The following is a 22,735-nucleotide window of genomic DNA, read 5'->3' as shown; positions in this document are numbered from 1 at the left end:
CTTAAACCTCGAAAGAACCCAACAAGACGACTGGTGAAGGGCATTCGTTTGTGACACTTCACAGGTAGTCGGTTGCTTGGAACATGGCTGCGTTGGTTCAGGCGTATCCCCAGCAGACCAGCACTGTCACTACTCTCCAACCCAGATCTTCCGCGAACATCATGCCCGCACAAGCTCAGGCAAACCAGCAGTATATGGCCGCCCAACAGGCGCAGCGAAACTTCTCAGGAAGCATGGCAGGCTCGGGCGTGTACCGCGGGAGCAACGCTCCAATCCAGCCTTACGCCTTCACCAGCACGCCTAGTTTGAACACTACGGGTCAGTGGCAGCAGTATAACAATGGCTACCGCACCGCATCATCACCTGCTGTTCCGACACAAAGCGTCACCCAAGGACATGATGCAAACCGTTATCGTCACAATGGCAACCCCTCATTTTCGAACCCTGCGTACAGCTATAAGATGGGAACAAGCAAGGGCGGATCGAGAGACGACTCTGCAATTCCTGCCGCTCGCACAAATACGCAGGCCCCGAGACCACAGTCTGCGTATCTGGCGGGCAGCACAACACCGCAAATGACGTTCGCTCAGGCCGCCGGTGCTAAGACAACACCTGATAGGTACAGGCGCCCGGCTCTTCAGCAACAACAGCCTCGCCAGGCTAGCACCCCATCAGGCTCAGGGATGGCCACCGTTAGTCATTTGTACAATGCACCTGGCACCAACGACCCAAAGGGCGCGTCAGTGCGAACCCGGAATGCATCTTTCCAGAGCAGGCCAAACAGTTACTATGGCGTTGTTGATGATGCGCAATTGAATAGTCAGCAAACTGCGGATGATGGGATGCGACTAAGGCGGCGCAGCATGCATTCGCTGGATTCTGCCGATTATCCCAAGCCGCTAACCCCACAAGAATTCTCTCACACGGAAGAATCCTCCCGCCCCGACCGCGTTCCGACTCCCAAAAACAACGAAAAGTCGCTTCGCATGGTTTCCAATCTTGCACCTCCCGCCGGCATCAACATGCATGCCCGTAATGGCAGCGCCGAAAGCCTCGCTTCGAGTCGAAGCAGCCATTCGAGACCATCTTCGCGACCGTCTTCTGTAAGTACCAATTCTGCGTCGTATTATTTTTGTTGGATGGTTCTTTTCTCCTCATCCCTCCAATCGATTGCCCAATCATGCACCGGCCCGACCATCCTGAAGTGATCCGTCGCTAACAAGGTTATTTCCACCAGTCTGCCAACCGCAGCGTACCCACCCCCACGGGCAACCCCTCTTCCACCTCGTCTTCCTCAAACCCAGATGATGTCTCGTCGAAGCAAGATAATGCTAAACTTGTGAACATCCCGCCACGAAGCTCATCGTCAGATGCGTCTAAGCGACAGCCGACGCCTTCTCCTCTCTCCAAGCCGGTGACCATGTCGACCGACTCGAGTCCCCAAAAACCACCTTCCTCTCTAGGAAATGTTCAGCAACAGGCTGCTCCTGCGAGCACGGCTGCACAAGGCAATGCCAACGCCAGCAGTCCTGCCGCACAACAACTCGCCGCGATCAATCAGAAGGGCACGAAATCAAAGAGCAAGACGTCTCGACTTCGGAGAGCCTTTTCATTCGGCAGTGCGGCTGACTTCAAGAAGGCCGCCGGGCCCGAACCCCTCGTCGAAGCCAGCAGTGCCAGCGGCGATGCATCTAAATTGCACAAGGAGCCGACACCGGCGGACTTGTACGAAGCTGAACAGGCCGCTATCGCCAAAAAGCAGGAGGAAGGAGGAATCGGTAGCAACATTTACGGCGGAAGGTTGTTTTCAGGGTCAACGGACAATCTATCAATTTCCTCCACAGCGTCGTCTGCTTCTATCATGATTCGTAAGATGGGTCGTGGTATGAAGAAGAGCACGCGGTCACTGGTGGGTCTTTTCCGACCGAAATCAGTCATCGGCGTTCCGGCAGCGGATGCCTTGGCCCCAGAAGCCAGTCAGGCGGCTGTATCGATGATTACCGTTGAGGCCGAAAGGGTCAACGTCAATCCCGATCCGCGCGCGCAAAACGGTGGCGGTACCGGATTCCCTCACTTGGAGCGCAATTCCCTCGATGTATCCAACACTCCCAGCATGGTGTCTGAGCGTGCCGGTAGTTCAGGAACTGATAGCGCTGGGCGAAAGAGCATTGTAGGCGGTGACAGGGAGCGCGCTGAAGTCCTCGCAGCTGTCAGGAAGGGAATCCTGAAGCACAACCGGTCGGGCAGCCCCGCTCGTGACGGCTCTAAGCCATTCGAACTTCCTGCCATTCCCAACATCGCCGACTCTCCCATTTCCACGGCCCCTAGTACGCCGAACGATGAGGCGCAAGGCCACAAGCGTTCTGGTTCAGTCGCTATTGGCAGCGAGGATTACTTCATGGCTGCCCTCAGACTGCGCCAGGACAGCAAAAGCGCACCTGGAACGCCATCCGGAGCCAAGAGAAACGCTACCTTCTCACCGAGAATCGTCTTCCACGACACCTGGCCAAGCGGTGAATATGACCGCAGGGGTGAAATTGCCACGTGCAACCGCCTGACGCCTATGTTGGCCCAGCAGATCAAGGAAGAGCTCAACACTTTCAAGATGGTGAGTTTTGCAATCATACCCACCAGATCCAGGTCATTTGCTTACTTTGCACAGGAAATGGAAGTTCACGAAAACTCCAAGATTTACACGCACTTCTTCTAACGACGGCTACGCCTGCAACATGGAATCAACCTACTTTTTGCTTCTTGATGATGGGCACAATTACCCACTCATGTATTTGAACTACATTTACCATTCGACGGCGTTCAGGAACAGCATCGTACGGTGTCAGGGCGTTTTCAATCGTCACTGGACAGCATTTTCCATTGCGTGACGGGAGGACTTGCCGGCCGCTCTTCGTTGATTAATTTTCTACGGATGGGCAGGGCGCCACTCGAAGATGGCGGCCGGTCAGAACGGCCTACAGAGGCCATTCAGTGCATACATGGGTCGAAAGCCTGTTTGCATTTGGGCAGCGATCACACGGACCTTGGGACACTGGCGATCATGGTGGTGGTCTCCATTTATCTTACACTTTTATCAGATGGGCCCAAGCCCTCTGGCGAACAGGATGTGGACTCTGAGGAGAAACACATCGCATTCGCTCGGTATTCGATCAAGCTTTATTGTGTCGGTATTTGCTTTGTCGGCGGTCAAGGGATTTTCTTTTTTATGTCTGTTCCATTCGCGTTCATGTCGCCTTCCACTTTTAGTTCAAGAGGAGGCAGATAGAGAGGGTGTGGCTTTTTCACCTCTAAAAAACAGCTTTAGTCTTAGCGAGGTCTTGATGCTGGTATCGACCATTCCAGCGAATTGAATAGTTTAGAGCGGGTTGAGTCTCCCTGTAAAAGTTTTAAGCCACGCGTTGCGTTACATGTGATGATGGCTTTCCATGCAATCCACTCAAGCATTCTTTGTTGCATTTAGGGCGCCCTGACAGGCTTGACACACCCTCAGTGCTCGATTCAGATGAGTGCTACGGATGAGACCCGGCCGCCCCGTTCGTACTAGGTACATGCTGTGCTTGATCGGCAGAACGACGTCATTCGTCGTGCGTCGGGCGTTGTTCCCTTGCGTGGGGTGGAGGCTTTTTAGGCCCGCAGCCCCACCAATCAAATATGTTCGGGGTTCTCAGCCTCGCTTGTCTTTGATCGCAAGGCTCGAAAATTTTCTGCGCATTTTCATGATCTCCATTACCACTAACACTTGACGAATTGACTACAGCCGGTTCACACTCGGCCGCATGCCCGCTGAACAGAGATAGCCGACACTCTGGAGGTGCTCTTCAGGCTGCAGAGGCTCCGGACGCCTCAGATCATCCGGCTCACACGTTATTTTTCTTCGACGACCACCAGAATGACGACCGAGACGACCGCTGCACCCGCCGCCGGGGGGCTCGAGGCCGCTGCAGCACCTGCAGCCAAACCGATTCTTCGCGGCCGTGCCTTTTATGAGAGCATCGGGAGCCCGAAGTACATCCTGGCTCCCATGGTTGACCAGTCCGAGTTTGTAAGTACACTGTACCTCTTTGTCTCGAATATTTCTGACAGTCGCCCGGCGCAGGCTTGGCGAATGCTGAGTAGATCCTTCATCCCCGCCTCGGAGCAATCCAACCTGCTCGCCTACACGCCCATGTTCCACGCGCGGCTTTACAACGATACCGAACACTACCGCCAGGGCCACTTCCAGGCCGTGCAGCCAACGACGGACTCGGATGGTTCCGCCCCGAAGCCATGGCTCGACGGCAACCCCTCCCTCGACCGACCCCTCTTCGTGCAGTTTTGCGCCAACGATCCGGATGCCCTGCTAGGTGCCGCGCTCAAGGTTGCGCCGTACTGCGACGCCGTCGACCTCAATTTGGGATGCCCGCAGGGAATCGCCAAGAAGGGAAAGTACGGCGCATTCCTGCAGGAAGACCAGGAGCTCATTTTTAAGTTGATCAACACCCTGCACAAGAACCTGCCAATCCCCGTGACGGCCAAGATCAGAGTTCTCGATACGAAAGAGGCGACGCTCGCGTACGCCAAGAATGTGCTTGCTGCTGGTGCCTCGATCCTGACGGTCCACGGCCGTAGGCGCGAGCAAAAGGGACATCTGACGGGTTTGGCAGACTGGAGCATCATCAAGTGGCTGCGCGAGCAGCTGCCGCCTGAGACTGTTCTTTTCGCCAACGGAAACATTCTGCAGCATGCGGATTTGCAGCGCGCGTTGGAGGCGACGGGCGCGGATGGAATCATGAGTGCCGAGGGAAACCTGAGCGACCCAGCCATCTTCGGCAGGGCGCCAGAACCGGGATCCGAAGTGGAAAAGAGAGAGTACTGGCGCGGCAGGGATGGCAAGGGTGGCTACAGGGTTGATGCCGTGATGAGGCGGTATATGGATATCCTGCACAAGTACGCCGCGGGCGTCGACCCGCCTGCCAGGCGGCCGTTGTTCATCCCCGGAGACGACACGGCATGGATGGAGGAGGCGGACGCGGAGGAGGACGAGCCGGCGAGGAAGAAGCGCAAGAAGGATGGCCCGCGCCCGACCAAGAAGGAGAGGTCGACCAACAACCCAAACTACTCGGCGATGCAGCCGCACATGTTCCACATGCTGAGGCACTTCGTGTCTAAGCACACCGACGTGCGAGACTTGCTGGCGCGCAGCCGTGCGGGAGACCTGGAGGCGTACGAGAACATCCTCAGCAAGGTCGAGAGGAAGGTCGCGGAGGGCCTGCTCGAGTACGAAAGGACGGACGGCAAGATGTTTGACGACCCGGCGGCGCCGGCGGACGACGAGGAGATTGTGGAAGACGGCGAGAGCTCCAAGGGTGCGGTGAGGAGGTGTCAGAGGCCGTGGTGGGTTGTGCAGCCGATCATCCGGCCTCTGCCCAAGGAGGCCATGGCCAAGGGAGCCGTATCGCTCAGCAAGAAGGATAAAGCGAAGCTGGCGCAGGCGAATGGAGAGTCGAATGGCCAGGTTGCTGCTGCTGCTGCTACTACTGCTGCTGCTGTCAAGGAGGCCGAAAAGGAGCAGAGCGTGCAGGACAAGGTCCTTGAGACGGACGACAAGTTGCTTGCTGGTTGAAGCGTAATAAAAGAAGCAAAAGGAGAAAAAAAAAGAAGAAAGAAAAACAGAATACTATAATTGATATACCCCCTGTCATGAACACGAATTAGCATTAGATATGGCGCTCAATGGACTTGATTGGTGCGGTAGCTGTGGTATTTTTTTTGTTGTGAAGTAAGCCTGTATGGTATATACACCGCGAGGAGGGCATCCCATGGGCGTTTTCGGGGCGTGTTGAGGTTTTGAAGCCGAGAAGTTAAAAAAAAAAAAAAAAAAAAAAAAAAAAAAAACTGACGACTTGGTGAAATTAGATGGCCTCATAATCGCCAGACAAGACTGGCGAGATCGGGCACGTACTGTCATCTACCTCTTGTATGCGGTTCTGCCTTTTCTCGTCGACACCTCCCAACAGTGGAGGAGACGATATTTCGCACATGTCAATGGTTGAAACTGGCAAAATATAAGTGGACTTGTGAACAAGATGAACAAGAAGATCTCCCGCATTCCAAGTGAACGATGGTAGGAATTGATCGAATCAGCAATGTCAGATGAGAGCAGGGCTTGCCTTTCTCCCGCGGCGCAGATAGCTCGTGAGTGTGGTCAACCTCATGCGTCAATGCAAGAAGAATAGCTGAAAGCAATAGTTTGAAAAAAGTTTTGGTATTGTTGCTTAGCTACGATGTTCAACTTCATTCATGAAGTCTAGCAATCACAGATATAACCCGCCATAAAGGTGGGTCAGAAGAGAACCCCCCATACGCCTCAAAACACTTATGCCACCCACGCTTTCGCACACAACACAATTCATTATGCAGCGGATCTTCAGACAAATGATACATGATGCTGGTTATAACAACCATCAGAATTGGTCATCATTCTTCTTTGTCGGCCTTCAGCGGCTTTCGCCCGTGGATGATGTAGCCTTTGTAATAGGCGTGGATACTCAGATCTTTAATATCCTTCCTCACTTGTGCACAGTGCACCAACGTCTCCTCCCTAGTCCAGCCCAAAAGACGCGTGAAAGCTGCCAGAGTCATGCCCTCAATGCCAGGGAGGAGGGAAGCTTGCGTCCAAAGGCCCAGTTCCCTAAGCTTCTTGTCTTTGGGCCACGGCGAAACGGGAAAGCGAATGGGAACCTTCTGGACTTCTTCGAAACCCACTGCCTCCATTATGCTGTCGAAGGTCTCTGTGAGGTGGATGGGCTGACCGTTATTTTTAGCGCAGTCGGTCAGCGTATGCATCCACTTGTACAAGGCTGAGTCTTCCTTGAGCGAGCCGTCGTCAGAGACAGCAGGCCATTGGCTGTCTTGGATTTCGAAGTATCCTCCTGGCTCGAGATTATCGTATGCCTTCTTGATGAGTTTGTCCCAGTCGGTGAAGGAGCCGATCATGTTGCGGCAAAAGATGAAATCAAATGGCCTCGTCCACGTCCATTCCTTCTCAAGGTCATCGAGTTCAAAACTGCAGTTTGGAGGCACATAGCCCGGTTGAATGGCACTGAGGTCGACGCCAATGACCTCAGCGTCCGGGTGCGCGTCGGCGTAGTCAAGAGACCAGATGCCTGTGCCAGTGCCCAAATCCAGCACACGCTTGGCCCCGTCATTCTTAGGACATTTGCAGAAAGCACCATCGAGAAGCACCATCCAGAGATGATTGACGATGTCTAGACGATCCTGTTCCTGCTCATCGTTGGGGAAATAGTACTTGCCTTCGCTAAGACGGTGGTAGGTGCGGCCGTTCTCGCGACGGTAGTCCAAGAGGGAAGAAGTTATCGAAGCCTGCGAATCATCGATTGAGAAGCCACCGATTGAGGAGCTTTCGTCGATGGAGGCAGTGTCTGCTTCAATAGGGGGCAACTCAGTTGTGGATGGCTGAGGAGCAGCGGCTGGCTGCTCAGTAGCCGTGACAGGTTCGTTCTGCTCTCGTTGATCGGCCATTGTTTCTCAAGTCAAACAAACTGCAAATAAATCTTGTTTGTATCGTTCAAACCGTCTGAGATCGCACCCTGCGCTAGGAGACGTCGTCCTTATTTAGATGAGGATTCTGAGAGGGGGGGAGGGGAGGCAGGCCTGACATGCCCTGATTCCCTTCCCCCTCTTCGCCGGGGGATCCTCGTAAACTTCTGTTGGAACGCCTCCACCTTTAATATTGCACCCGCGGTTGGGCAAGTTCTGGACTCCGCTTCGCCAACAGCATTTGGCAGGTTGGCAACCTCGCGCTCCAATCAAAACGACCAAAACTAAAGTACCCTAGTCAGAGATCTTGGACCCTTGAAAGTCGGATCACTGTTCTCCATCTTCTCGCGGAGGGTTGGACCGCCTCCGATTCGACAGTTTGTTGTTTGCGTTCTGCAAAACAGTGGCTTCTTTGGAGTCTTCTTCGGAGTGTTGCAAGCTAGCGTTGGCATATCGCTCCACCATGGGCTTCGACGGCCACATGAAACGACGGGAAGACCTTTCGCATCTCCCCCCCACCACTGGCTGTTCGGCCGACCAAGACAATCTCGATTTTCCCAAACTCTTTTGTAGTTGATTGTCGATTTTTTCGGAGAGAGAAGAGGAGCTTGCGGATGGTTGATCCAAATCTGCCATGGAGGAAGGAAGGAGGCCGAACAAGCGGTGTGCCGTTTGGAAGCTGCACGATCTGCCAACTCTTTCTCCGCGGTTCAGAATGTTTGCGAACACGGGACAGGCACCCAAAAACGACAAGAGCCTTGCGAAGGAGCGCGGAAAGAGCCGCCCGGGGGATTCGATATGCAGGCGAATAGAACCAAGGCACCAGCCACTTTGGATCCAGGTTTAGAAGCCCGTCGGCTGGACGCGGAGGTGACGCCTTCACCGAGAAAATCTGCATGATATGCTAGGGGTGGGACATTTGTCGCTTGTCGAATATAGGCAAAGAAGCCGTCCAAGATCTGCTCAAAGTGTCCTCGGATCCGAGTACATTCTGCCCGTAATCAGCCAACCAACCATCCAACACCAAACCGCATATGACAGACACCCTGGTCGCCAACACCGCCAAGCGCAGACCCGATTCGCCGCTCGTGTGAGTCTCTTCCCTTGAACGAGATACATTGCAGAAAGGGCCTCCTTGAATGGAAGGTGGCATTTCTGAACAAGAATAAGAATAAGAGCAGAATCAAACATTACCGTGGAAACCAATCTTTAGGGAAAAATAAGAAGAAGAAGGGCACCCAAAAAAAAAAAAAAAAAAAAAAAAAAAAGAAGAAGAAGAAAAGAAAAGAAGGCCGTACCTCGCCAAGACGGTTCATTCGGTAAAGCCCGACTGATTCTTCAAGTAAAGGAAATATTTACCAGACCCCGTCCAGCTGCATAGACCTGCGCATGTCGCGGGTTTTCTGCACGTTCGTAATAGGTCGACTTACACACGAGCGAGATCCCTTGTCCCATCCGACCACGCACAACAACCCTCCCCATCGTGCTGCAACACACACAAGACGCGCATCCATAACCACACACTTCTCACGTGAAACCGCCCCCAAGATGGATCCGTAGGTAATTACTTCGCAGACAAGCATTTCGCCGTTGAATATTGATGGCACCCACCCAATAACCTGAGGTCCTGCTAGCTATACACAATACAATCTGCCCCTTCCATAGGCTCTATATCACTCCCCCCCCCTCTCATTCCATCATATACTTGCTTTAACACTATCCTAATCGCCCCTGCGTCCCCTCTTCACGGGCGGCGGGCTCCGTGACCTTGATACCGAGTCACTGTGTCTCCTTCGCTTCGTACCAACTGGACTAGAGCGCATGTCCTCTCTGCCTCTATCGTTTGGCAAACCTCCATTGGGCGGAGCCTGTCTCCTGGGAGGTGGGCTCGGCGACCTAGAGTACGAATCCTGACGGCCGTTCCTGGCTCTTGGCGGCGGGGAAGCGCTGCCAGCGTCCCGGGCGCGGGGCGGAGGGGAACGGCTATCTCTAGGCCCGCGGCGACCAACGGGCGAACGAGAACGAGAGTCGTACGAGGAGCCACGGCTGGGCGATCGACTAGGTGAACGACTGGGGGTCCGGCTATCCTGGCGGGCACGTTTCCGTGGCGCGCTACTCACTGAAGAGGTGTTCCGCTTAGCACCGCGGCGCACATCTTGCTTCGGACTGCGGCCGCGGGGCGCACCTCTGGCCGGCGGGGGGCTGGCAGAATAGGATCCCGACCGTCCTCTTCTCGGAGGAGGCGACCTGCTGGCCGAGTAGCTGCTTCTTCTGGCAGCCCGACGGGGTGGTGTCGCGCTCAGACTGCGATCTCTCGGGCCATTTCGGGCTGGAGACGGTGATCGAGAGTAGCTGGCGGAACGGCCGCGTCGTCGGGGCGGGCTTGCCGAGAACGAGGCGTCGCGCCTGCCCCTCCGAGGAGGAGTAACTGAACGACTATAAGAGCGGGATCGGGATGAGCTGCGGCTGTAGGATCGACCCCGTCCTCGAGGTGAGCGGGATCTGGATTCCGAGTGTCGGCGGTCGATGGCACGTCGTGGAGTCCTCGATCTTGACCTCGATCTCGAAGAGTACGAGGAGCCAGTGTACGAGGAGTAGCTGGACACCGACTCCGAGTCTGAATCGTCGGCCGCCGCCGGCGCAGGAAGGGCTGGCTTGGGCATGTTCTGGAGGTACTCGCGTGATGCCTCGGTGAGCGCTCCCATGCCAATACTGGTGAAGTAGTTGATGGAGAAACGAATGTTTCTCGCGTTGTCCCGCGGGAACAGGCCCATGAAGCTAGGCTGAAGGATGTCGTCCTTCATGCGTGCCTGAAGTTTCGTCATGCCAATCTCCTCGGCAATGTCCTGGAAAAGAATCTTGATAAAGATTCTGGAACTACTCGTCGTCTCCTCTTCGTTCAGGTGAATGGCGGACAGAACGTGCCAGCCAATGGCATCAGTCGCTAGCAGATGCGCAAAGAATCGCGCAATGTTACGAAGCCTGTTTGTCTCGTAGCGGTGGATCTTATTGTAATAGTCGATGAAGGAGTCCTCGAAAAGCCCGGTCCATAACCGGTTCAGCTTGGCGAACCGCTCACCGATTAAGCCGTGGAACTTGGAGTACGTCTTCTCCTGGGAGCAGATTTCCACGACCATGGACGGCAGCTCTGGTTCTTGGCCTGGCGGTAGGTTGACGCGCAGCAGCTTGTGTACTGCTTCCTCGGGGTCGATTGACGACATAACCGTCAGGTAGATCGTACGTCGCAGGTTGACCAAGTCGGTGTTGGACTGGTCCTTGATCTCCATAGCCTTCTCCTCCTCGTCCTCGTCCTCTTCCGAGCTCTCGTCGTCGTCGTCGTCATCCTCGTAGTCGCTCCCTTCTCCCAAAATCTCAGCCTTCAACTTCTTGTAAGCCTCCTCGTGTTCCTCCCACTGCGGGTCGTATTTGAAAATGTTGAGACCATCCTGGACATCGATTTCTCCATCGAGGTCGACCATGTGCGTGATCTGATCCTCCTCTTCCACCAGATCAAGCTCCTCCTTGATGGGCGGGTTGTCCTTGAAGTTGTCTTTCCGAACTTGGAACAGAACTTCTATCATGTACTGCACGCGCTTGTCGATATCGGCCTCATGCAAGACGTTCCTCAGCTGGTCCCATACTGCCATGGCAATCGCAGGCTGCATATCCTGCAGGTGTTGTCCCACCTCGCGCATGAAGTTGACAGCAATCTCGACGCTGTCATCGGTCGGCTTGTGGAGGAGAAGCAGCAGCATCTGACCGGCAAGTCTCTCGTGAGCGACCTGATGGTTGATGAGATGCGCCAAGAATGTTGTCGATGAGACGCAGACAGCCTTGTCGCTGCGCTTGAAGCCCTTGCGGAAGGACATGATGAGACGCTTGACCAGGAGCTCACCTACAGCCGGGAGCTTCGTGTTGACGATGGCGACCATGGCCGCGAACACAGGTGTGAATGGCAAACTTGCTGCCTGCGCCTTCATGATGGATCGGCAGAATAGGCCGCGACCCTTGATGAGGTTTTCGCCGAACAACTCAGGGACAATGTGTTTAATGTTGGAGTAGTTGACCTTGTTGATTAGACCGTTGATACTCTTCTTCAGCGCCTCCCACATCAATCTTTGATACTCCTTCGAGCTCTTATCGGTGATTTGGGCCTGCAGCGCCCTCAGTCGCGCAGGTGGGATGTAGGTGCCTCCCGAACGCATCGACAGCAGCTTCTCGTACTCAGCCTTCGCGATGGCCTGCTTCTCCTCCTCCGTCTTGGGCGGCGGACTAGGGCGGCGCTCCTTGGGTGCCGGTCGGTAGCTGTCGGTGCGGTTGCGATCGCGCTCGCGCTCGCGTTCGCGCGGGCGCTCGCCATCTCGATGCTGTCGACGATCGCCAGCGTCGCGTTCGTCTGCAGATTCGCCATCGCGTTCGTGGCGCTCGGGGCGCGGGGACTCACCGTCTGCCGATGCCATCGTGCCCTTGTTGCCAATAAATCCCTGGGTATCAATAAAGAATCGATGGGATCTTTCGGCGCTCAAGGCAAGGGCGGCAGACCGATCGAAAATGCGTTTGGTTGACGATGCCGTAATTTTTCTTTGGAGAAAAGGTTGCTTTGACGCAGCTGGGCAGTGGATGGAAAGAAACGTACCTAAAAATCCAAAGTGTGGCTGGGGACCTCCAGAGCCCCATAACTACATACTACGTACGCAGTAGATGACGCCGCACAGACCAGTTGCGGCTGGAGCTTGCCTTCCATGACATGGGGACCCGCCTGGGCAGGTCTGTCCAGTGTCAACCGTGGCAGCTCCTCTGGCGCAGGTCCAGTCCAGTCCAGTCCAGTCCACTGGGCGCGCCCTCATCCCCTGAAATCGCGACGACAATTTTCCCGATCGGCCACGACAGCTGTCGCCCTCTACCTCCTTCCCTTCACCAACACACTCCTCCCCACTAGGTTCCGTCAACTTCCTTACCGGTAACCGCCTGTGTCACTGCCAGTTTCTTCCTTACGCTCCTTACTCCCACTTGACAATAAACGACAATGGTACGTTCACCCCCTTCCCAGCCGGCCAATGCGTCCCACCTAGGGCAATAAGGGAGGCGGCGCATTATCACGACAAAAACGTAAAGATAGCTAATATCCGCTCTTTCTGTACAGCTTGGAACACTCGTCGGTCTCGCCATGCTCGTGGCTGCGTCTGTGATCTTCACATACTACTCCATCTGGACCCTGCTTATGGTAGGCAATCACCCCTCTCTTTGCTACATGTGAAGCCTACCAGGTTCACTAACACCCCCCGCCACAGCCCTTTGTCGATGACGACCACCCGCTCCAGAACTTCTTTCCCCCTCGTGTTTGGGCTATTCGCATCCCGGTCATTCTTATTCTCGTCGGTTGCGCCGTTGTCGGTTCTTTCCTGGGCACCGTCATGATCCGAAGCAACAGGAAGAAGGCTGCTAAGGCTAAGGCTGCCGCGAAGAAGAAGGCGTAAACAGGTTACGAGGATTCGGCAGTTTTTACTGTGGCTGTCTAGCCAAAGCTCGCACCAAATCACCTCGCGATTTGGATTCCTAGTGATTAGGACACCCAGCACAATTTCTGGAAGGTCTAGGCCATCGCACATATAGATGCACAGAAATGGGTATCTAAGCTGCTTGTATTGGAGAAATGAGTGCAAACTCATTTCAGGACCAGTGCTACCTATTCTCAATATGTCCAAGGACTACTACCCCGTGCCAGAGATAATTTCAATAAAAAAATACCAATAAAGGAGTGAGCGGAACGACCGGCCAAATATCCAGCCCCATGATCCCAAGGCATCGGCCAGCAAACGCGCTGACACACCGATCCTCCCATCCGTGACAAAATCATGGCGCAAATGAATAATGGTCTAACCTAGCTCCAAACGCCTATTGGATCGTTTCTCAAACTCTCTGATCGGCAAAGTCAAGGACCTCGCAGTCATCCTCAAAAAAGCCGTCCTCCTCCTCCGTATGGCGAGCTCCACGTCGTCTTCGAGTCGTGACGACAATTTCGTCCCCATTCTCTCCACGGTGCATGACTCTTTCCATTGAAGACAGTGGAAGCGCGCGGTGGTCATCCGAAATGTTGAATTCATCTTCTGTGACCGAATGGTGCCCAACATCTAGCCTGACCATATTGAGTGGTTGGCCAAATGCCCAGGCTCCCGAGGCGGTCTGTCCTCCAGAGGCATCTTGCGTTTGCGAGCGCTGCTGCCGCTTCTTCTGCTTTGGCGTGAGCCGGTCCTCTAAGTTGGTTTCGGACATGAGCGCAGCCAGCGACGGCGTTTGAGTTGACGTAGGCCCGCCATATTCGAAAAGTGATACCCGCCTATCCGTGTGAAACGGCTGGTACGGTGCACTGGATTCTATCTCGGCCTGAGGGATCGATGCCTCTGCACTCAGGTCAACCTGGAGAGGCTTAGCACGAGGGTCGAGTGTCAAGGTGTTGCCAGTGTCCATCTCTCGGTCAGACAAATCCAGGTACTCATCCGAGTCAATGAACTGCCGAACTGCTGGAGCAAACCCGTCGTCCGGCAGTGGGTGAACCTTGAAGTCCTTGTAACGAAGACCGCGTGACGTTCGCTGCTTGTTGGGAGTAGCTGCTGGGCGACGTGTCTTGGATGGGAACGAGCGGACAATACCGTCACCCACGACATATAGGGTATGATACTTTCTACCGGTAATCCATACGACGCATGACGCTGTCGGCAGCGATTGGCTTTGAGGCAAAGAAACACGGTTTTCCCCAGTGTGACGCAACTGGTTAATTGCAACACCAGTTTTGCCTAAGGAGTGACTGATACTAGCAGCAAGAGCCCTTCCACCGACGCTCGCCGAGTCAACAAAATTGCCACCGGCAAGACCCTGTGCATTCACGCTACTCCTACGTGGTCGAGTAATCAAGGGCCTGGCGGCCTGGTAGGCAGCACCAAAAGCGCTGGAAGCGATGGAAACGGCAGAGCTGGGCGCATCTGATGCGGGTGCCCCGTTCTCTTCCGTTGCCTTGCGACGACGAGGCGGTGGCCAGGTGAAGGCGCTCGACGGCATGTCTAGGAGATGGACTGTACCTCTTTCAGTCACCATAGCGATCCGCTCTCCGTTGGGTTTTGACCAAGCGACTTCGACGATTCGAGCTACAGTCATTCGGGAGAACTGAGCAATCTGTCGCACTCTCGGGCCCATTGCATGGTTTGTAGCTGACACTTGGAGAGGTGACGATTTTGTGTATTGAATACACATCAGGTCCCAAACAGTCTGCACGTCACCCTTGCCACTCGCAGTAAACAGCGACAATCCAGTTGGGGAAAATGACAAGAAGCTGCAACCGAGCGGTGACGTGAATGTAATGAGAGGGTGCAGTGTGGCCGATGCTGGCAAGCTGTCCATGTCTAAAACAGAGACCAGGCCGGGATCTTTAGTTACAGCCTGGCCTGGTGTTCCATGGGTGGGCGGAAACTGCGATGCATCGTGGCGAGGAGGATAAGAGCCAGCCCACTGCTGAGCTGCCAATGGGGGCGATCTAGACTGTTGAGGAGGCGTTTGATTTGCGTTCTTGTTCCAATACGAATTCCAGGCCTGCAGCCCTTGCTGACCAACCCATTTGGCACCAGAAATCAACTCCTGAGTAGTCTCGCGCATGATCTTGTTCATCATACTCTCCGACATGGGCGAGTCAACCGCCCCGGTGACGCCGGGCAGGACGGGCGAGGTTACTGAGGTGATGCCAGGAGCTTTGCCAAGGATAGGGACTGGTACGTGTGCACGAAGAGCAATCTGCGAAGATGCCGCCGGAGGGCAGTAGGCGATCCACTTTCCGCTGAGCGAAAGTATCGGAGTCTGGGGGTTAGGACGCGGTGGTGCAGGTGAATTGCGTCGTTCCGTATCCTCTGCAACCTCACCTCTCGGAGGTTGTTGTAGGCTAGTCCAGAGCTTTCCCACGCAGCCAAAACGAACAGGGCCGTCGTTGGAGTCCAGAATCTGACGATAGACCCAGCACTCTCCGCTACTACCCGAAGCGACGACTATGTTGCCAGCATCAGCTTTGATTACGAACGCCCCAGTAGGAGGAGGTGCCTTGAAGATTGGCCTGGTGACCGGAGTCGAGAGAGGCACTTTCGGGGCCTGAAGCAGTACATCTACAAGCTTTCCGGTTTTTAACGAGTACAACTCGACAGATGTCTGGTAAAATTCGATAGCCGGCGTGAAACGTCCGGATGGACCTCCCTTTTGGCTTCCGTCAGCCCGAGGGCTGCCAGGAACATCGGCTCGTTCTTCGGCGGTGGTCTCATTCGCTGCTTGTATGGCGATTTCCGGCGATGCTTGGGGCAATACTGGGCCATGAACAACGACAGCGACAAGGGGGCCAAGATCGGCCTTGTCATTAGGAGTGGACCAAGGCAAGATCTTGGCGTTGTATACGCCGCCTCGGAGTCCCTTGAGCCCGGCAACACGGTCAAGGCCGCGCTTGTTGACCGAGTAAACCTCCAGGCCACCTTCGTACCCCGCCAAAGCCACGTTGTCTGATCCCGGTAAGAGTTCGCTGTGAGGCGACGGCAACGTATCAAAGCCAAAGTGGTAGCCCTTGTCGCCGGCCTTCATGCCATTTTTAGATGCCATGTCAAAATCAATGTCCGGCGCACCGTAAAAGTGCGGCTGAGGTTGGTGAGGAAGCGGAGGTTGCGAGCCAACTCTTGCGTGGGACAGCTGAGATTGCATGGAGCTGCGGCGATACGCTGCCGCAGCTGCCGGTTGATGGTATGCTTCAAGTGGATACTGAGCATCCATCTGGAAGCTGAGGGGACGCTTCATGTGGTTGGGCATGCTATTCGGAGGGGAAGGCGACGCCGTTTGGGGGGTGAGAGCCTGGCGCTGAACAGCCCACCCGTGATGGAGGCGACCAGAATCCTCGTAGGAGGACGGCTGGGTAGGCGGAGACTCGCCCATGAGGCTGATCAAATTGCCTGGAGAACCAACAAGGCCTCCTCTTGCCCATTCGTGGTTTGTACTTGCAGCAGTGCTCGCCGAGACGGAGGTTGTGGAAAGAGCATCCAGGTTCGGCGAGATAGTGGGGTGCCCATCGTATGGCGACGGGTCTTGAGCGATGGGTCTAATATCGGGGGAATTTACAGGAGGTGACGATGCATCGGACGCCGGGCTCTTGGAAGGACTGCCGTTTCTTAGGGTTCGTCAGTGAAAGTTGTCGCAACAAAAGTGCAAGGAAAACAGGGGGGGTGTGCATGGGAACTGTGACTCAAAGGTGTTGATGATCGCGGGGTTCAGGAGAGGGGGATAGAGAACATACGCGAACTTGCCTGCGGCGAGTTTCGTCACCGCGGCACTAACCGCACCATCTTTCGCGTTTTTTCTTTCCTTCTTTGCTTTAAGGGAAGATGTGGTCAGCGTTACTGCCGATATCGAGAGTCCAGCGCTTCTGGATGGTGGCGGAGGGGGTCCGAACTTACTCGGCATTCAAGTGGTGTTGCGCCGCAGTTGGAGCAGTTTCCTGCTCCAAGGACCTGCGTTTCCGCAAGGCAGCTCTACCTTTTTAAAGGAAGTCTCGGCGCGTCGAATGCAAGGAGAAGCGTAAAACGGGCGAAGAAGTTGACAGGATCGTATGAGGGGTATCGGGACAAGAAGGAGAGTTGTCGGGTCTATTAGAGGATCGCGCGTCGAGAGTCGACAAAGGCGACAGAGGACCTCGAAAGGTAAGTGTGCCGCAAAGGTTTCGAAATGCTTTGTATGGAACGGGCAGTTATGTATGGCAAATGCTGGAAAAGAAAAGAGGCAGAATATGCCGAGCGCCGTTGGGCAAGATGGTGTTGGTCAAGGTTGTACGGTAGAAACAGAAGGGAGGTTAAAGAGCGGCGTTGTACGGAGGCACAGCCAAAGTGGACAGGAAAGTAATTACGATGACGGGGTCAAGAAACAGTCTATGGAAAGAAACACAAGAGGAAAGTCGTGACGGACGTGACAGGACGTGACGTGACGAGTATGTTCACGGGAATGCTGCTTATGGTGGTTGGGTCTGCTTGTTGTTGATGAGTCGAAGAGTGAAGCGCGGGAGAAGTGAGGTCAGTCACCCCGGGGAGGTAGTAGGTAGGACCAGGGCCATTAGGATCCCCAGTTAGAGGTACACTTCCAGATACGAATAGCAGGTGGGCTTAATTTGGTACGTGCTTCAGCAGCAGGTCCAGGTCAGGCCGGGTGTTGTCAGGTACACCACCATCACGGGGGTCATCTATGAACGGGGTCAGAGTAGCGCGCAGTCAGATAGGCAGAGATAAGATACGGAAGCCGGACCTTCCTTGCCTGGGCGACCGGCTCAACGACGTCCTTCAACCTTTCATCCTTCAGCAGGTGCAGCTACTGCCCGCGGGGGGTGTGAAGCGGGGCTGTTGCGTGCTTGCGCTTGTTGTACTCTTACTTTGCTCCCTCGCTCCGAAGACGGTACGGTAAGCCTCCCCTCCTCCCCCCCTTCTCCAAGCCACCCCTCCACGCCCTCAATCTCAATCAGTCAGTTGGAGGAACCAGAGACAGGGAGCAGGGGAGGGTGCCAGCCCAGGCAGCTGGCTATAATGGTGGTAGTGAGGGAGGGAGGGGTGTTTCCGGTGGGGACTTCCCAGGCACTGGCAATAGCGCTGGTTTGGCGCTGGCACTGGGCATTGTCCCGCGATGCAGCCCGGGAGGTTCCAGGTTAGAGGTATTCCTGCCCCTCGAGCATGGCGTCCGGTACATCACGGCGGGATGTAGCGCAGGGCAGAACGCAGGACGCAGTGCGGATACAGATACAGATACAGCGCACCAATCTGGGACCAGCTTGCATCGAACAAGGGGGTGGTTGGGACTCGACTGGTGCGAGAGGTCGTTTGAGGTACTGCCCTCGAGATGATTGGTACATCTATACTTGAGTGTACAATGAGATACACCTCCCCTCCCCATAACTGTACACCTTGAAAGCACCGTAGTACGTACCAACAGACGCCGACACTGACTTGACACTTCGGCGCGCCCTGGCCTTGGTCTGTTCTGGTCACCCGGAGTTCAGTCCAGCCCAGCCAGCAACTATCGCATTCTACAATGCGCCTTCTTCTCTTTGCTTATTCACTAATGAAAGATGACCAGATACTATACCACTGTGTAGTGTAGTTTGTTTGTCCTTTTCCTCCCGGATTTATCCAAGTCCCATTTGACTTGTCAGAGGGACACCATCCATCTACCAATCCAGGACTGTCTGAGACCCCTCGTTTCGCTCGACATTACCGCTCTCTTCCATTCACTTCCATCGATTCACCATGTGCCTGGCGGGCCTCCCACACCACACACACACTCACGCACACAATTCACTCACACCTTATCCTAAGCTAGGCGTTGCATACGCATACAGAGTATCTTCTTGCCGAGGCCGGGGATGTGGGCGGGAAATGGGAAACTCGGGCGGCAACGGCGCCAGGTCTGGCCAAAGCTACATCTATCTGCTGTGTAGCAGCAAGACCAAAACTGTCAACCCAATTTATGCCAACAGACCAGCAATAAACAGCACTGTGGCTTCCCCCCTCATTCACCCAATCTCGCTCATCAATCTCCGTCAGATCAATCCATCTCTTCCCCGTCGGCGGGACCGGTTGTTGGCGTCCGGGCTGTGCGTACTTGCGCCCGCGCGAGGACAAGAGAGTGATGGACGATGAATGAGACCGACGATCTGGAAATGACTGATACCGCTATGGCCTGGTGACGACGGCGTAGATTCGATATTCTAGACTCGCTGAACCAAGCTTCCCCCGGACCAACAGCATGACGGTTCGCGGACTAAAATAACGGTTGCCCGTTTCCCACTACCGCCAACTTGGAAATTGCCTCGCAACCCCCGTTCCCCCCAGCTGGTCTATACTGTATGCCGTGGTTATCCTGTATTCCACCGTCATCGGTCACCCGTCCATCCTATCGCGCGCATTCTCTTAAACTGCCACACTCGACACCTTTTGGCCAGGCCGTCCGACTGACGACGGCACCTGACCTCTCGGTGGAGGACAGGGGACCACCACGTCAGGTGAACGGGCCACTCACAGCTTTCCCGTGGCCCACGAGAACAACACACCACCACTGACGTATGTAGGGCTCTCCCAGCAACCCCTCCTTATGCTTGCAAGCTCGCCTCCCAGGCCGGTCCTTTGCCTCCTGGGAAGACCTCTCAACCCTCGCTGTTTCAAGATAGGATGCTGGTATTAATGAAGTCATCTGTTGGGAAAGCTGACTTCTGGCTATCTTCGGGTTATTACCTAAGACGGGCCCCAATTCGATGAGGCGAAGCGAGGCGAGACGGCGCAGGGCGAAGCGACGTCCGCGGGCGACGCATGGCCCTGGGACGCCCGTGGTCGCGATATCGTCGGTGCGCAACTGCATGGGGGCGGTCTGAGGTTGAAGCTATAACCGGACGAATCCATCGTCATCGATGAGATCAAGACCGATGAGTGCCCGTCCCTAGGGCTGGGGAAAGGGAGACCGGAATGCCATCGCCGAAGCAGAGTGGCTGCGACCAAGCACAACGTCCACCAATTAGCCAGCACCGTGTAACACCAGTTCCTCGGGGGCTAATGCCATGGATCACTTCCTACTCTATATTTTTCTTTTCTCTCTCAAGTTCCCTCCCTGGCATTCAGGATTGCAGTGTGGCAGTCGTCACCTCTTACGCTTCAAATGTTCGATTCTGGAGGCAACGGCCCCTCAATCGGAGCCCACTGGTCAAGCCAGACCCGATAAGTTCCCATACGCCATTCACCGTTGTACTTTGCCCATGCCGCACTTCCAGCCCAGCTGAATGTGCTTTCATTTCCATCCAACCCCTTTCGCTTTACTCCGCCCTTCAACATGACGTGCACTCCATGTTCGGTTACCGATCCGATTGCGCTCGTGATCCAGTGCTTCCTCGCCGAGACAGGGCTCCACATCTCCGTCCGCAGCTGCCGTAGGCCTAACCCAACTGTCAGCTTACGACTGAGATAATATGTGGCTGCATTATTACGTACAATCGTGTTTCTCAGCCTCCTGCGGTCCAATTTTGACTTTGGCGTCAGGCGTGAAGAATTCAAGCCAGCGATCGTTTAGGTCCTTGTTGTCGCTGGTCCGGTAGAAGTCTCTAATGCGGAGCCGGAGGTCCCGGTCAATCGCCGTCTCGTTCGGCGAGAACGGCTCCATCCGCGAGTAGCTGTCGAACGGCTCGATGCCTTCCGTAGCTGCAAACTTATCCATGTTGATTATCCGATGTTGCAAATTGTTCTGTCCAGCGTGTGTTGTTTTCTGGAGAGTATACTGCACGTACCTCAAAGCGGTGGAGGTGTGACGTTTATATCCGCTAAAGTCCCGTTGTTAGTTCTTCGGGTCGGAAGCGACCTAATTGACTGGTACCCGAACATCGGGACTCGTATCCGGAAATGCATCACGACCGTCCAGTCACTGTCGCTGTGCTTCTCTTTACCTTCACGATTGCGACATTTCATCACCAAATGCCACATTTAACAAGGAGGCAGAGCTTGTAGCAAATTTCGTTAAGTGCTCACGCAACCCAAGTCACTCCAATACATACATTAAGACTTCCCCGATTTGGTCAAGAATATCATTTCTCTAGCTTATTCGTCCAAGACGACTGGATTGTCGGCACTCTGGCCTTTACCACCCGCCCACAATCGTTCAATTGGATGCCGCTTATGACTTACGAGACTTGGGTCTACATGTTCCAACTGGCCCTTTCTGCGAGTACTCTCAGTACCGGCCTTTCGCAGAGTCCCCAGGTCATCACTCTCATCAACTGTTTCCTGAGATGAGATGTCTAGCTCCCAGAACTTGTCATCTCTTCTTCTCCACGGTTGCTCAAACGATGGTTTTCCTTGATCGGCCGACGCTTTTGCCTTCCTCTTATTGGAAGACCAACCTATATCACCACTGTTCCTGGAGGTAACTAGAGACCCACCTGTGAGAGCTTCATTGCTGTCGAAAGGAATCACCCTCTTTTTACTAGCGTTTGATGAAGACACTTCCCTGGGCCGTTTCTTGCGAACCCGTGGCGTCATGGTGCTCTCACGCCATTGTTGGAAATCCTCGTGGGAGATGCCGTGGACGCAAATCGCATCCAACAGTTCGCAATCAACCTTTGTGATCGCGGTCGCCCCAAACAGGGACACCTGGATAATTGCGTCGTCTATCCCTAGAAATACCCGGGCCGGGTCGATCTGAATGGGACTCGTCAACCTCGGCTTGCTCTTATGCTTGAACGCCTCCACGAGGTCTCGCGCCCCGCCCTTGTTATGCAGGAGCCTATGAGCCACTTCTATAGGCGCGAGATGGTGAAGCGGCCATGTGGGCTTTTCATTGCGGTTGAAATGCGACTGCAGGAACGGGATGCTCGTTATCAAACCCTGCACCGTGTATCCCCGGAAGTGTCCATGCCGCAGCTGTTCCAGTCTATCCCGTCTGGAAACAATCGGGTTGCGGCAACTCCTCAGAACTTCGAGGGGAGCGAACTTCCGATCGTGGACGTTTTCTCTGCTGCGTTCACTCGGCAGAACGGACTTGAGACGGTTCCCCCAGACGAAGCGCTCAGAAGGTGTCTCCATATCCCAAAACTGCTCCACAAAGTCCCCCTCCTGCACCGCCTCGCTCTGCACCACTTTCAGAGCCACAGCAGCTCCGCAACCTACCAAGCCGTCCGTGTAGTCGCACCCGGACAGCACGGCAAACAAGGCAATGCGCTCTTTCGAGAACCCCAGGCCCTCGACGTCCTCCATGTGGAAGATCTCCACGACGTCTGGGTCCTTGGTCTTCTTGACGAGGACGCGGCAGCCGAACATGAAGGCGTCGTTGCCCTCACTCCACACCGCGTCGACGACCCCGAGCTGCTGCAGCCGGCCGCACTCCGCCTCCGCCTCGCCCGGCGCCTGGTGCCAGGGCACGCGGAGGTTGTCGAGGAGCTCCTTCAGCAGGGCTATGTTGCCGCCCGCGGTCCCGAGTTTGGACTTTCGCCCCTTTTTCTTGGAGGGCCGCTCGTCGCCGTCGAATATGAAGAGAAGCTGGATGCCGAGGCGCATGAGGCGGAATATGCGGTGCATTATGTTCCGCTCGATTGGATTTGAGCCTTCGGCGCCTTTATGTCGTGTTAGTGGGTGGCATTATCTTGCCGGTT

The 22,735-nt window shown here is 55.0% G+C and overlaps 8 protein-coding genes across 8 annotated transcripts; 4 read left to right on the top strand and 4 right to left on the bottom strand.

Annotated features, from left to right (window-relative positions):
• Positions 1-83: 83 nt before the first annotated feature.
• CTRU02_212830 (uncharacterized protein) lies at positions 84-2,710 on the top strand (the record flags this gene model as incomplete). The annotated part of the gene is made up of 3 exons (XM_036721394.1): positions 84-1,103; positions 1,238-2,608; positions 2,663-2,710. The coding sequence occupies 3 exons, from the start codon at positions 84-86 to the stop codon at positions 2,708-2,710; spliced, it is 2,439 nt and encodes an 812-aa protein (XP_036586563.1).
• A 19-nt stretch (positions 2,711-2,729) lies between these two features.
• On the top strand, positions 2,730-2,882 carry CTRU02_212829 (uncharacterized protein; the record flags this gene model as incomplete). Its single annotated transcript, XM_070205921.1, has 1 exon — positions 2,730-2,882. One exon carries the CDS (start codon positions 2,730-2,732, stop codon positions 2,880-2,882), a length of 153 nt encoding a protein of 50 aa, XP_070060314.1.
• A 1,022-nt stretch (positions 2,883-3,904) lies between these two features.
• On the top strand, positions 3,905-5,617 carry CTRU02_212828 (tRNA-dihydrouridine(16/17) synthase; the record flags this gene model as incomplete). The annotated part of the gene is made up of 2 exons (XM_036721393.1): positions 3,905-4,057; positions 4,112-5,617. The coding sequence occupies 2 exons, from the start codon at positions 3,905-3,907 to the stop codon at positions 5,615-5,617; spliced, it is 1,659 nt and encodes a 552-aa protein (XP_036586562.1).
• An 854-nt stretch (positions 5,618-6,471) lies between these two features.
• CTRU02_212827 (tam domain methyltransferase) lies at positions 6,472-7,536 on the bottom strand (the record flags this gene model as incomplete). Its single annotated transcript, XM_036721392.1, has 1 exon — positions 6,472-7,536. One exon carries the CDS (start codon positions 7,534-7,536, stop codon positions 6,472-6,474), a length of 1,065 nt encoding a protein of 354 aa, XP_036586561.1.
• A 1,739-nt stretch (positions 7,537-9,275) lies between these two features.
• Positions 9,276-12,014, bottom strand: CTRU02_212826 (MIF4G domain-containing protein; the record flags this gene model as incomplete). The annotated part of the gene is made up of 1 exon (XM_036721391.1): positions 9,276-12,014. The coding sequence occupies one exon, from the start codon at positions 12,012-12,014 to the stop codon at positions 9,276-9,278; it is 2,739 nt and encodes a 912-aa protein (XP_036586560.1).
• Positions 12,015-12,580: 566 nt separating this feature from the next.
• CTRU02_212824 (dolichol phosphate-mannose biosynthesis regulatory protein dpm2) lies at positions 12,581-13,031 on the top strand (the record flags this gene model as incomplete). Its single annotated transcript, XM_036721389.1, has 3 exons — positions 12,581-12,583; positions 12,698-12,778; positions 12,846-13,031. The coding sequence occupies 3 exons, from the start codon at positions 12,581-12,583 to the stop codon at positions 13,029-13,031; spliced, it is 270 nt and encodes an 89-aa protein (XP_036586559.1).
• A 433-nt stretch (positions 13,032-13,464) lies between these two features.
• CTRU02_212825 (uncharacterized protein) lies at positions 13,465-17,031 on the bottom strand (the record flags this gene model as incomplete). Its single annotated transcript, XM_070205920.1, has 3 exons — positions 13,465-16,738; positions 16,865-16,967; positions 17,025-17,031. 3 exons carry the CDS (start codon positions 17,029-17,031, stop codon positions 13,465-13,467), a joined length of 3,384 nt encoding a protein of 1,127 aa, XP_070060313.1.
• A 3,221-nt stretch (positions 17,032-20,252) lies between these two features.
• On the bottom strand, positions 20,253-22,661 carry CTRU02_212823 (uncharacterized protein; the record flags this gene model as incomplete). The annotated part of the gene is made up of 3 exons (XM_036721387.1): positions 20,253-20,530; positions 20,586-20,835; positions 21,273-22,661. The coding sequence occupies 3 exons, from the start codon at positions 22,659-22,661 to the stop codon at positions 20,253-20,255; spliced, it is 1,917 nt and encodes a 638-aa protein (XP_036586556.1).
• Positions 22,662-22,735: the final 74 nt, after the last annotated feature.

The sequence above is a fragment of the Colletotrichum truncatum genome (genome assembly GCF_014235925.2).
Source record: "Colletotrichum truncatum strain CMES1059 chromosome Unknown Contig_0009, whole genome shotgun sequence".
Lineage (NCBI taxonomy): Eukaryota > Fungi > Ascomycota > Sordariomycetes > Glomerellales > Glomerellaceae > Colletotrichum > Colletotrichum truncatum.
Note: the sequence above shows the minus strand (reverse complement) of the source record. Positions and strands in the feature narration are given on the sequence as shown.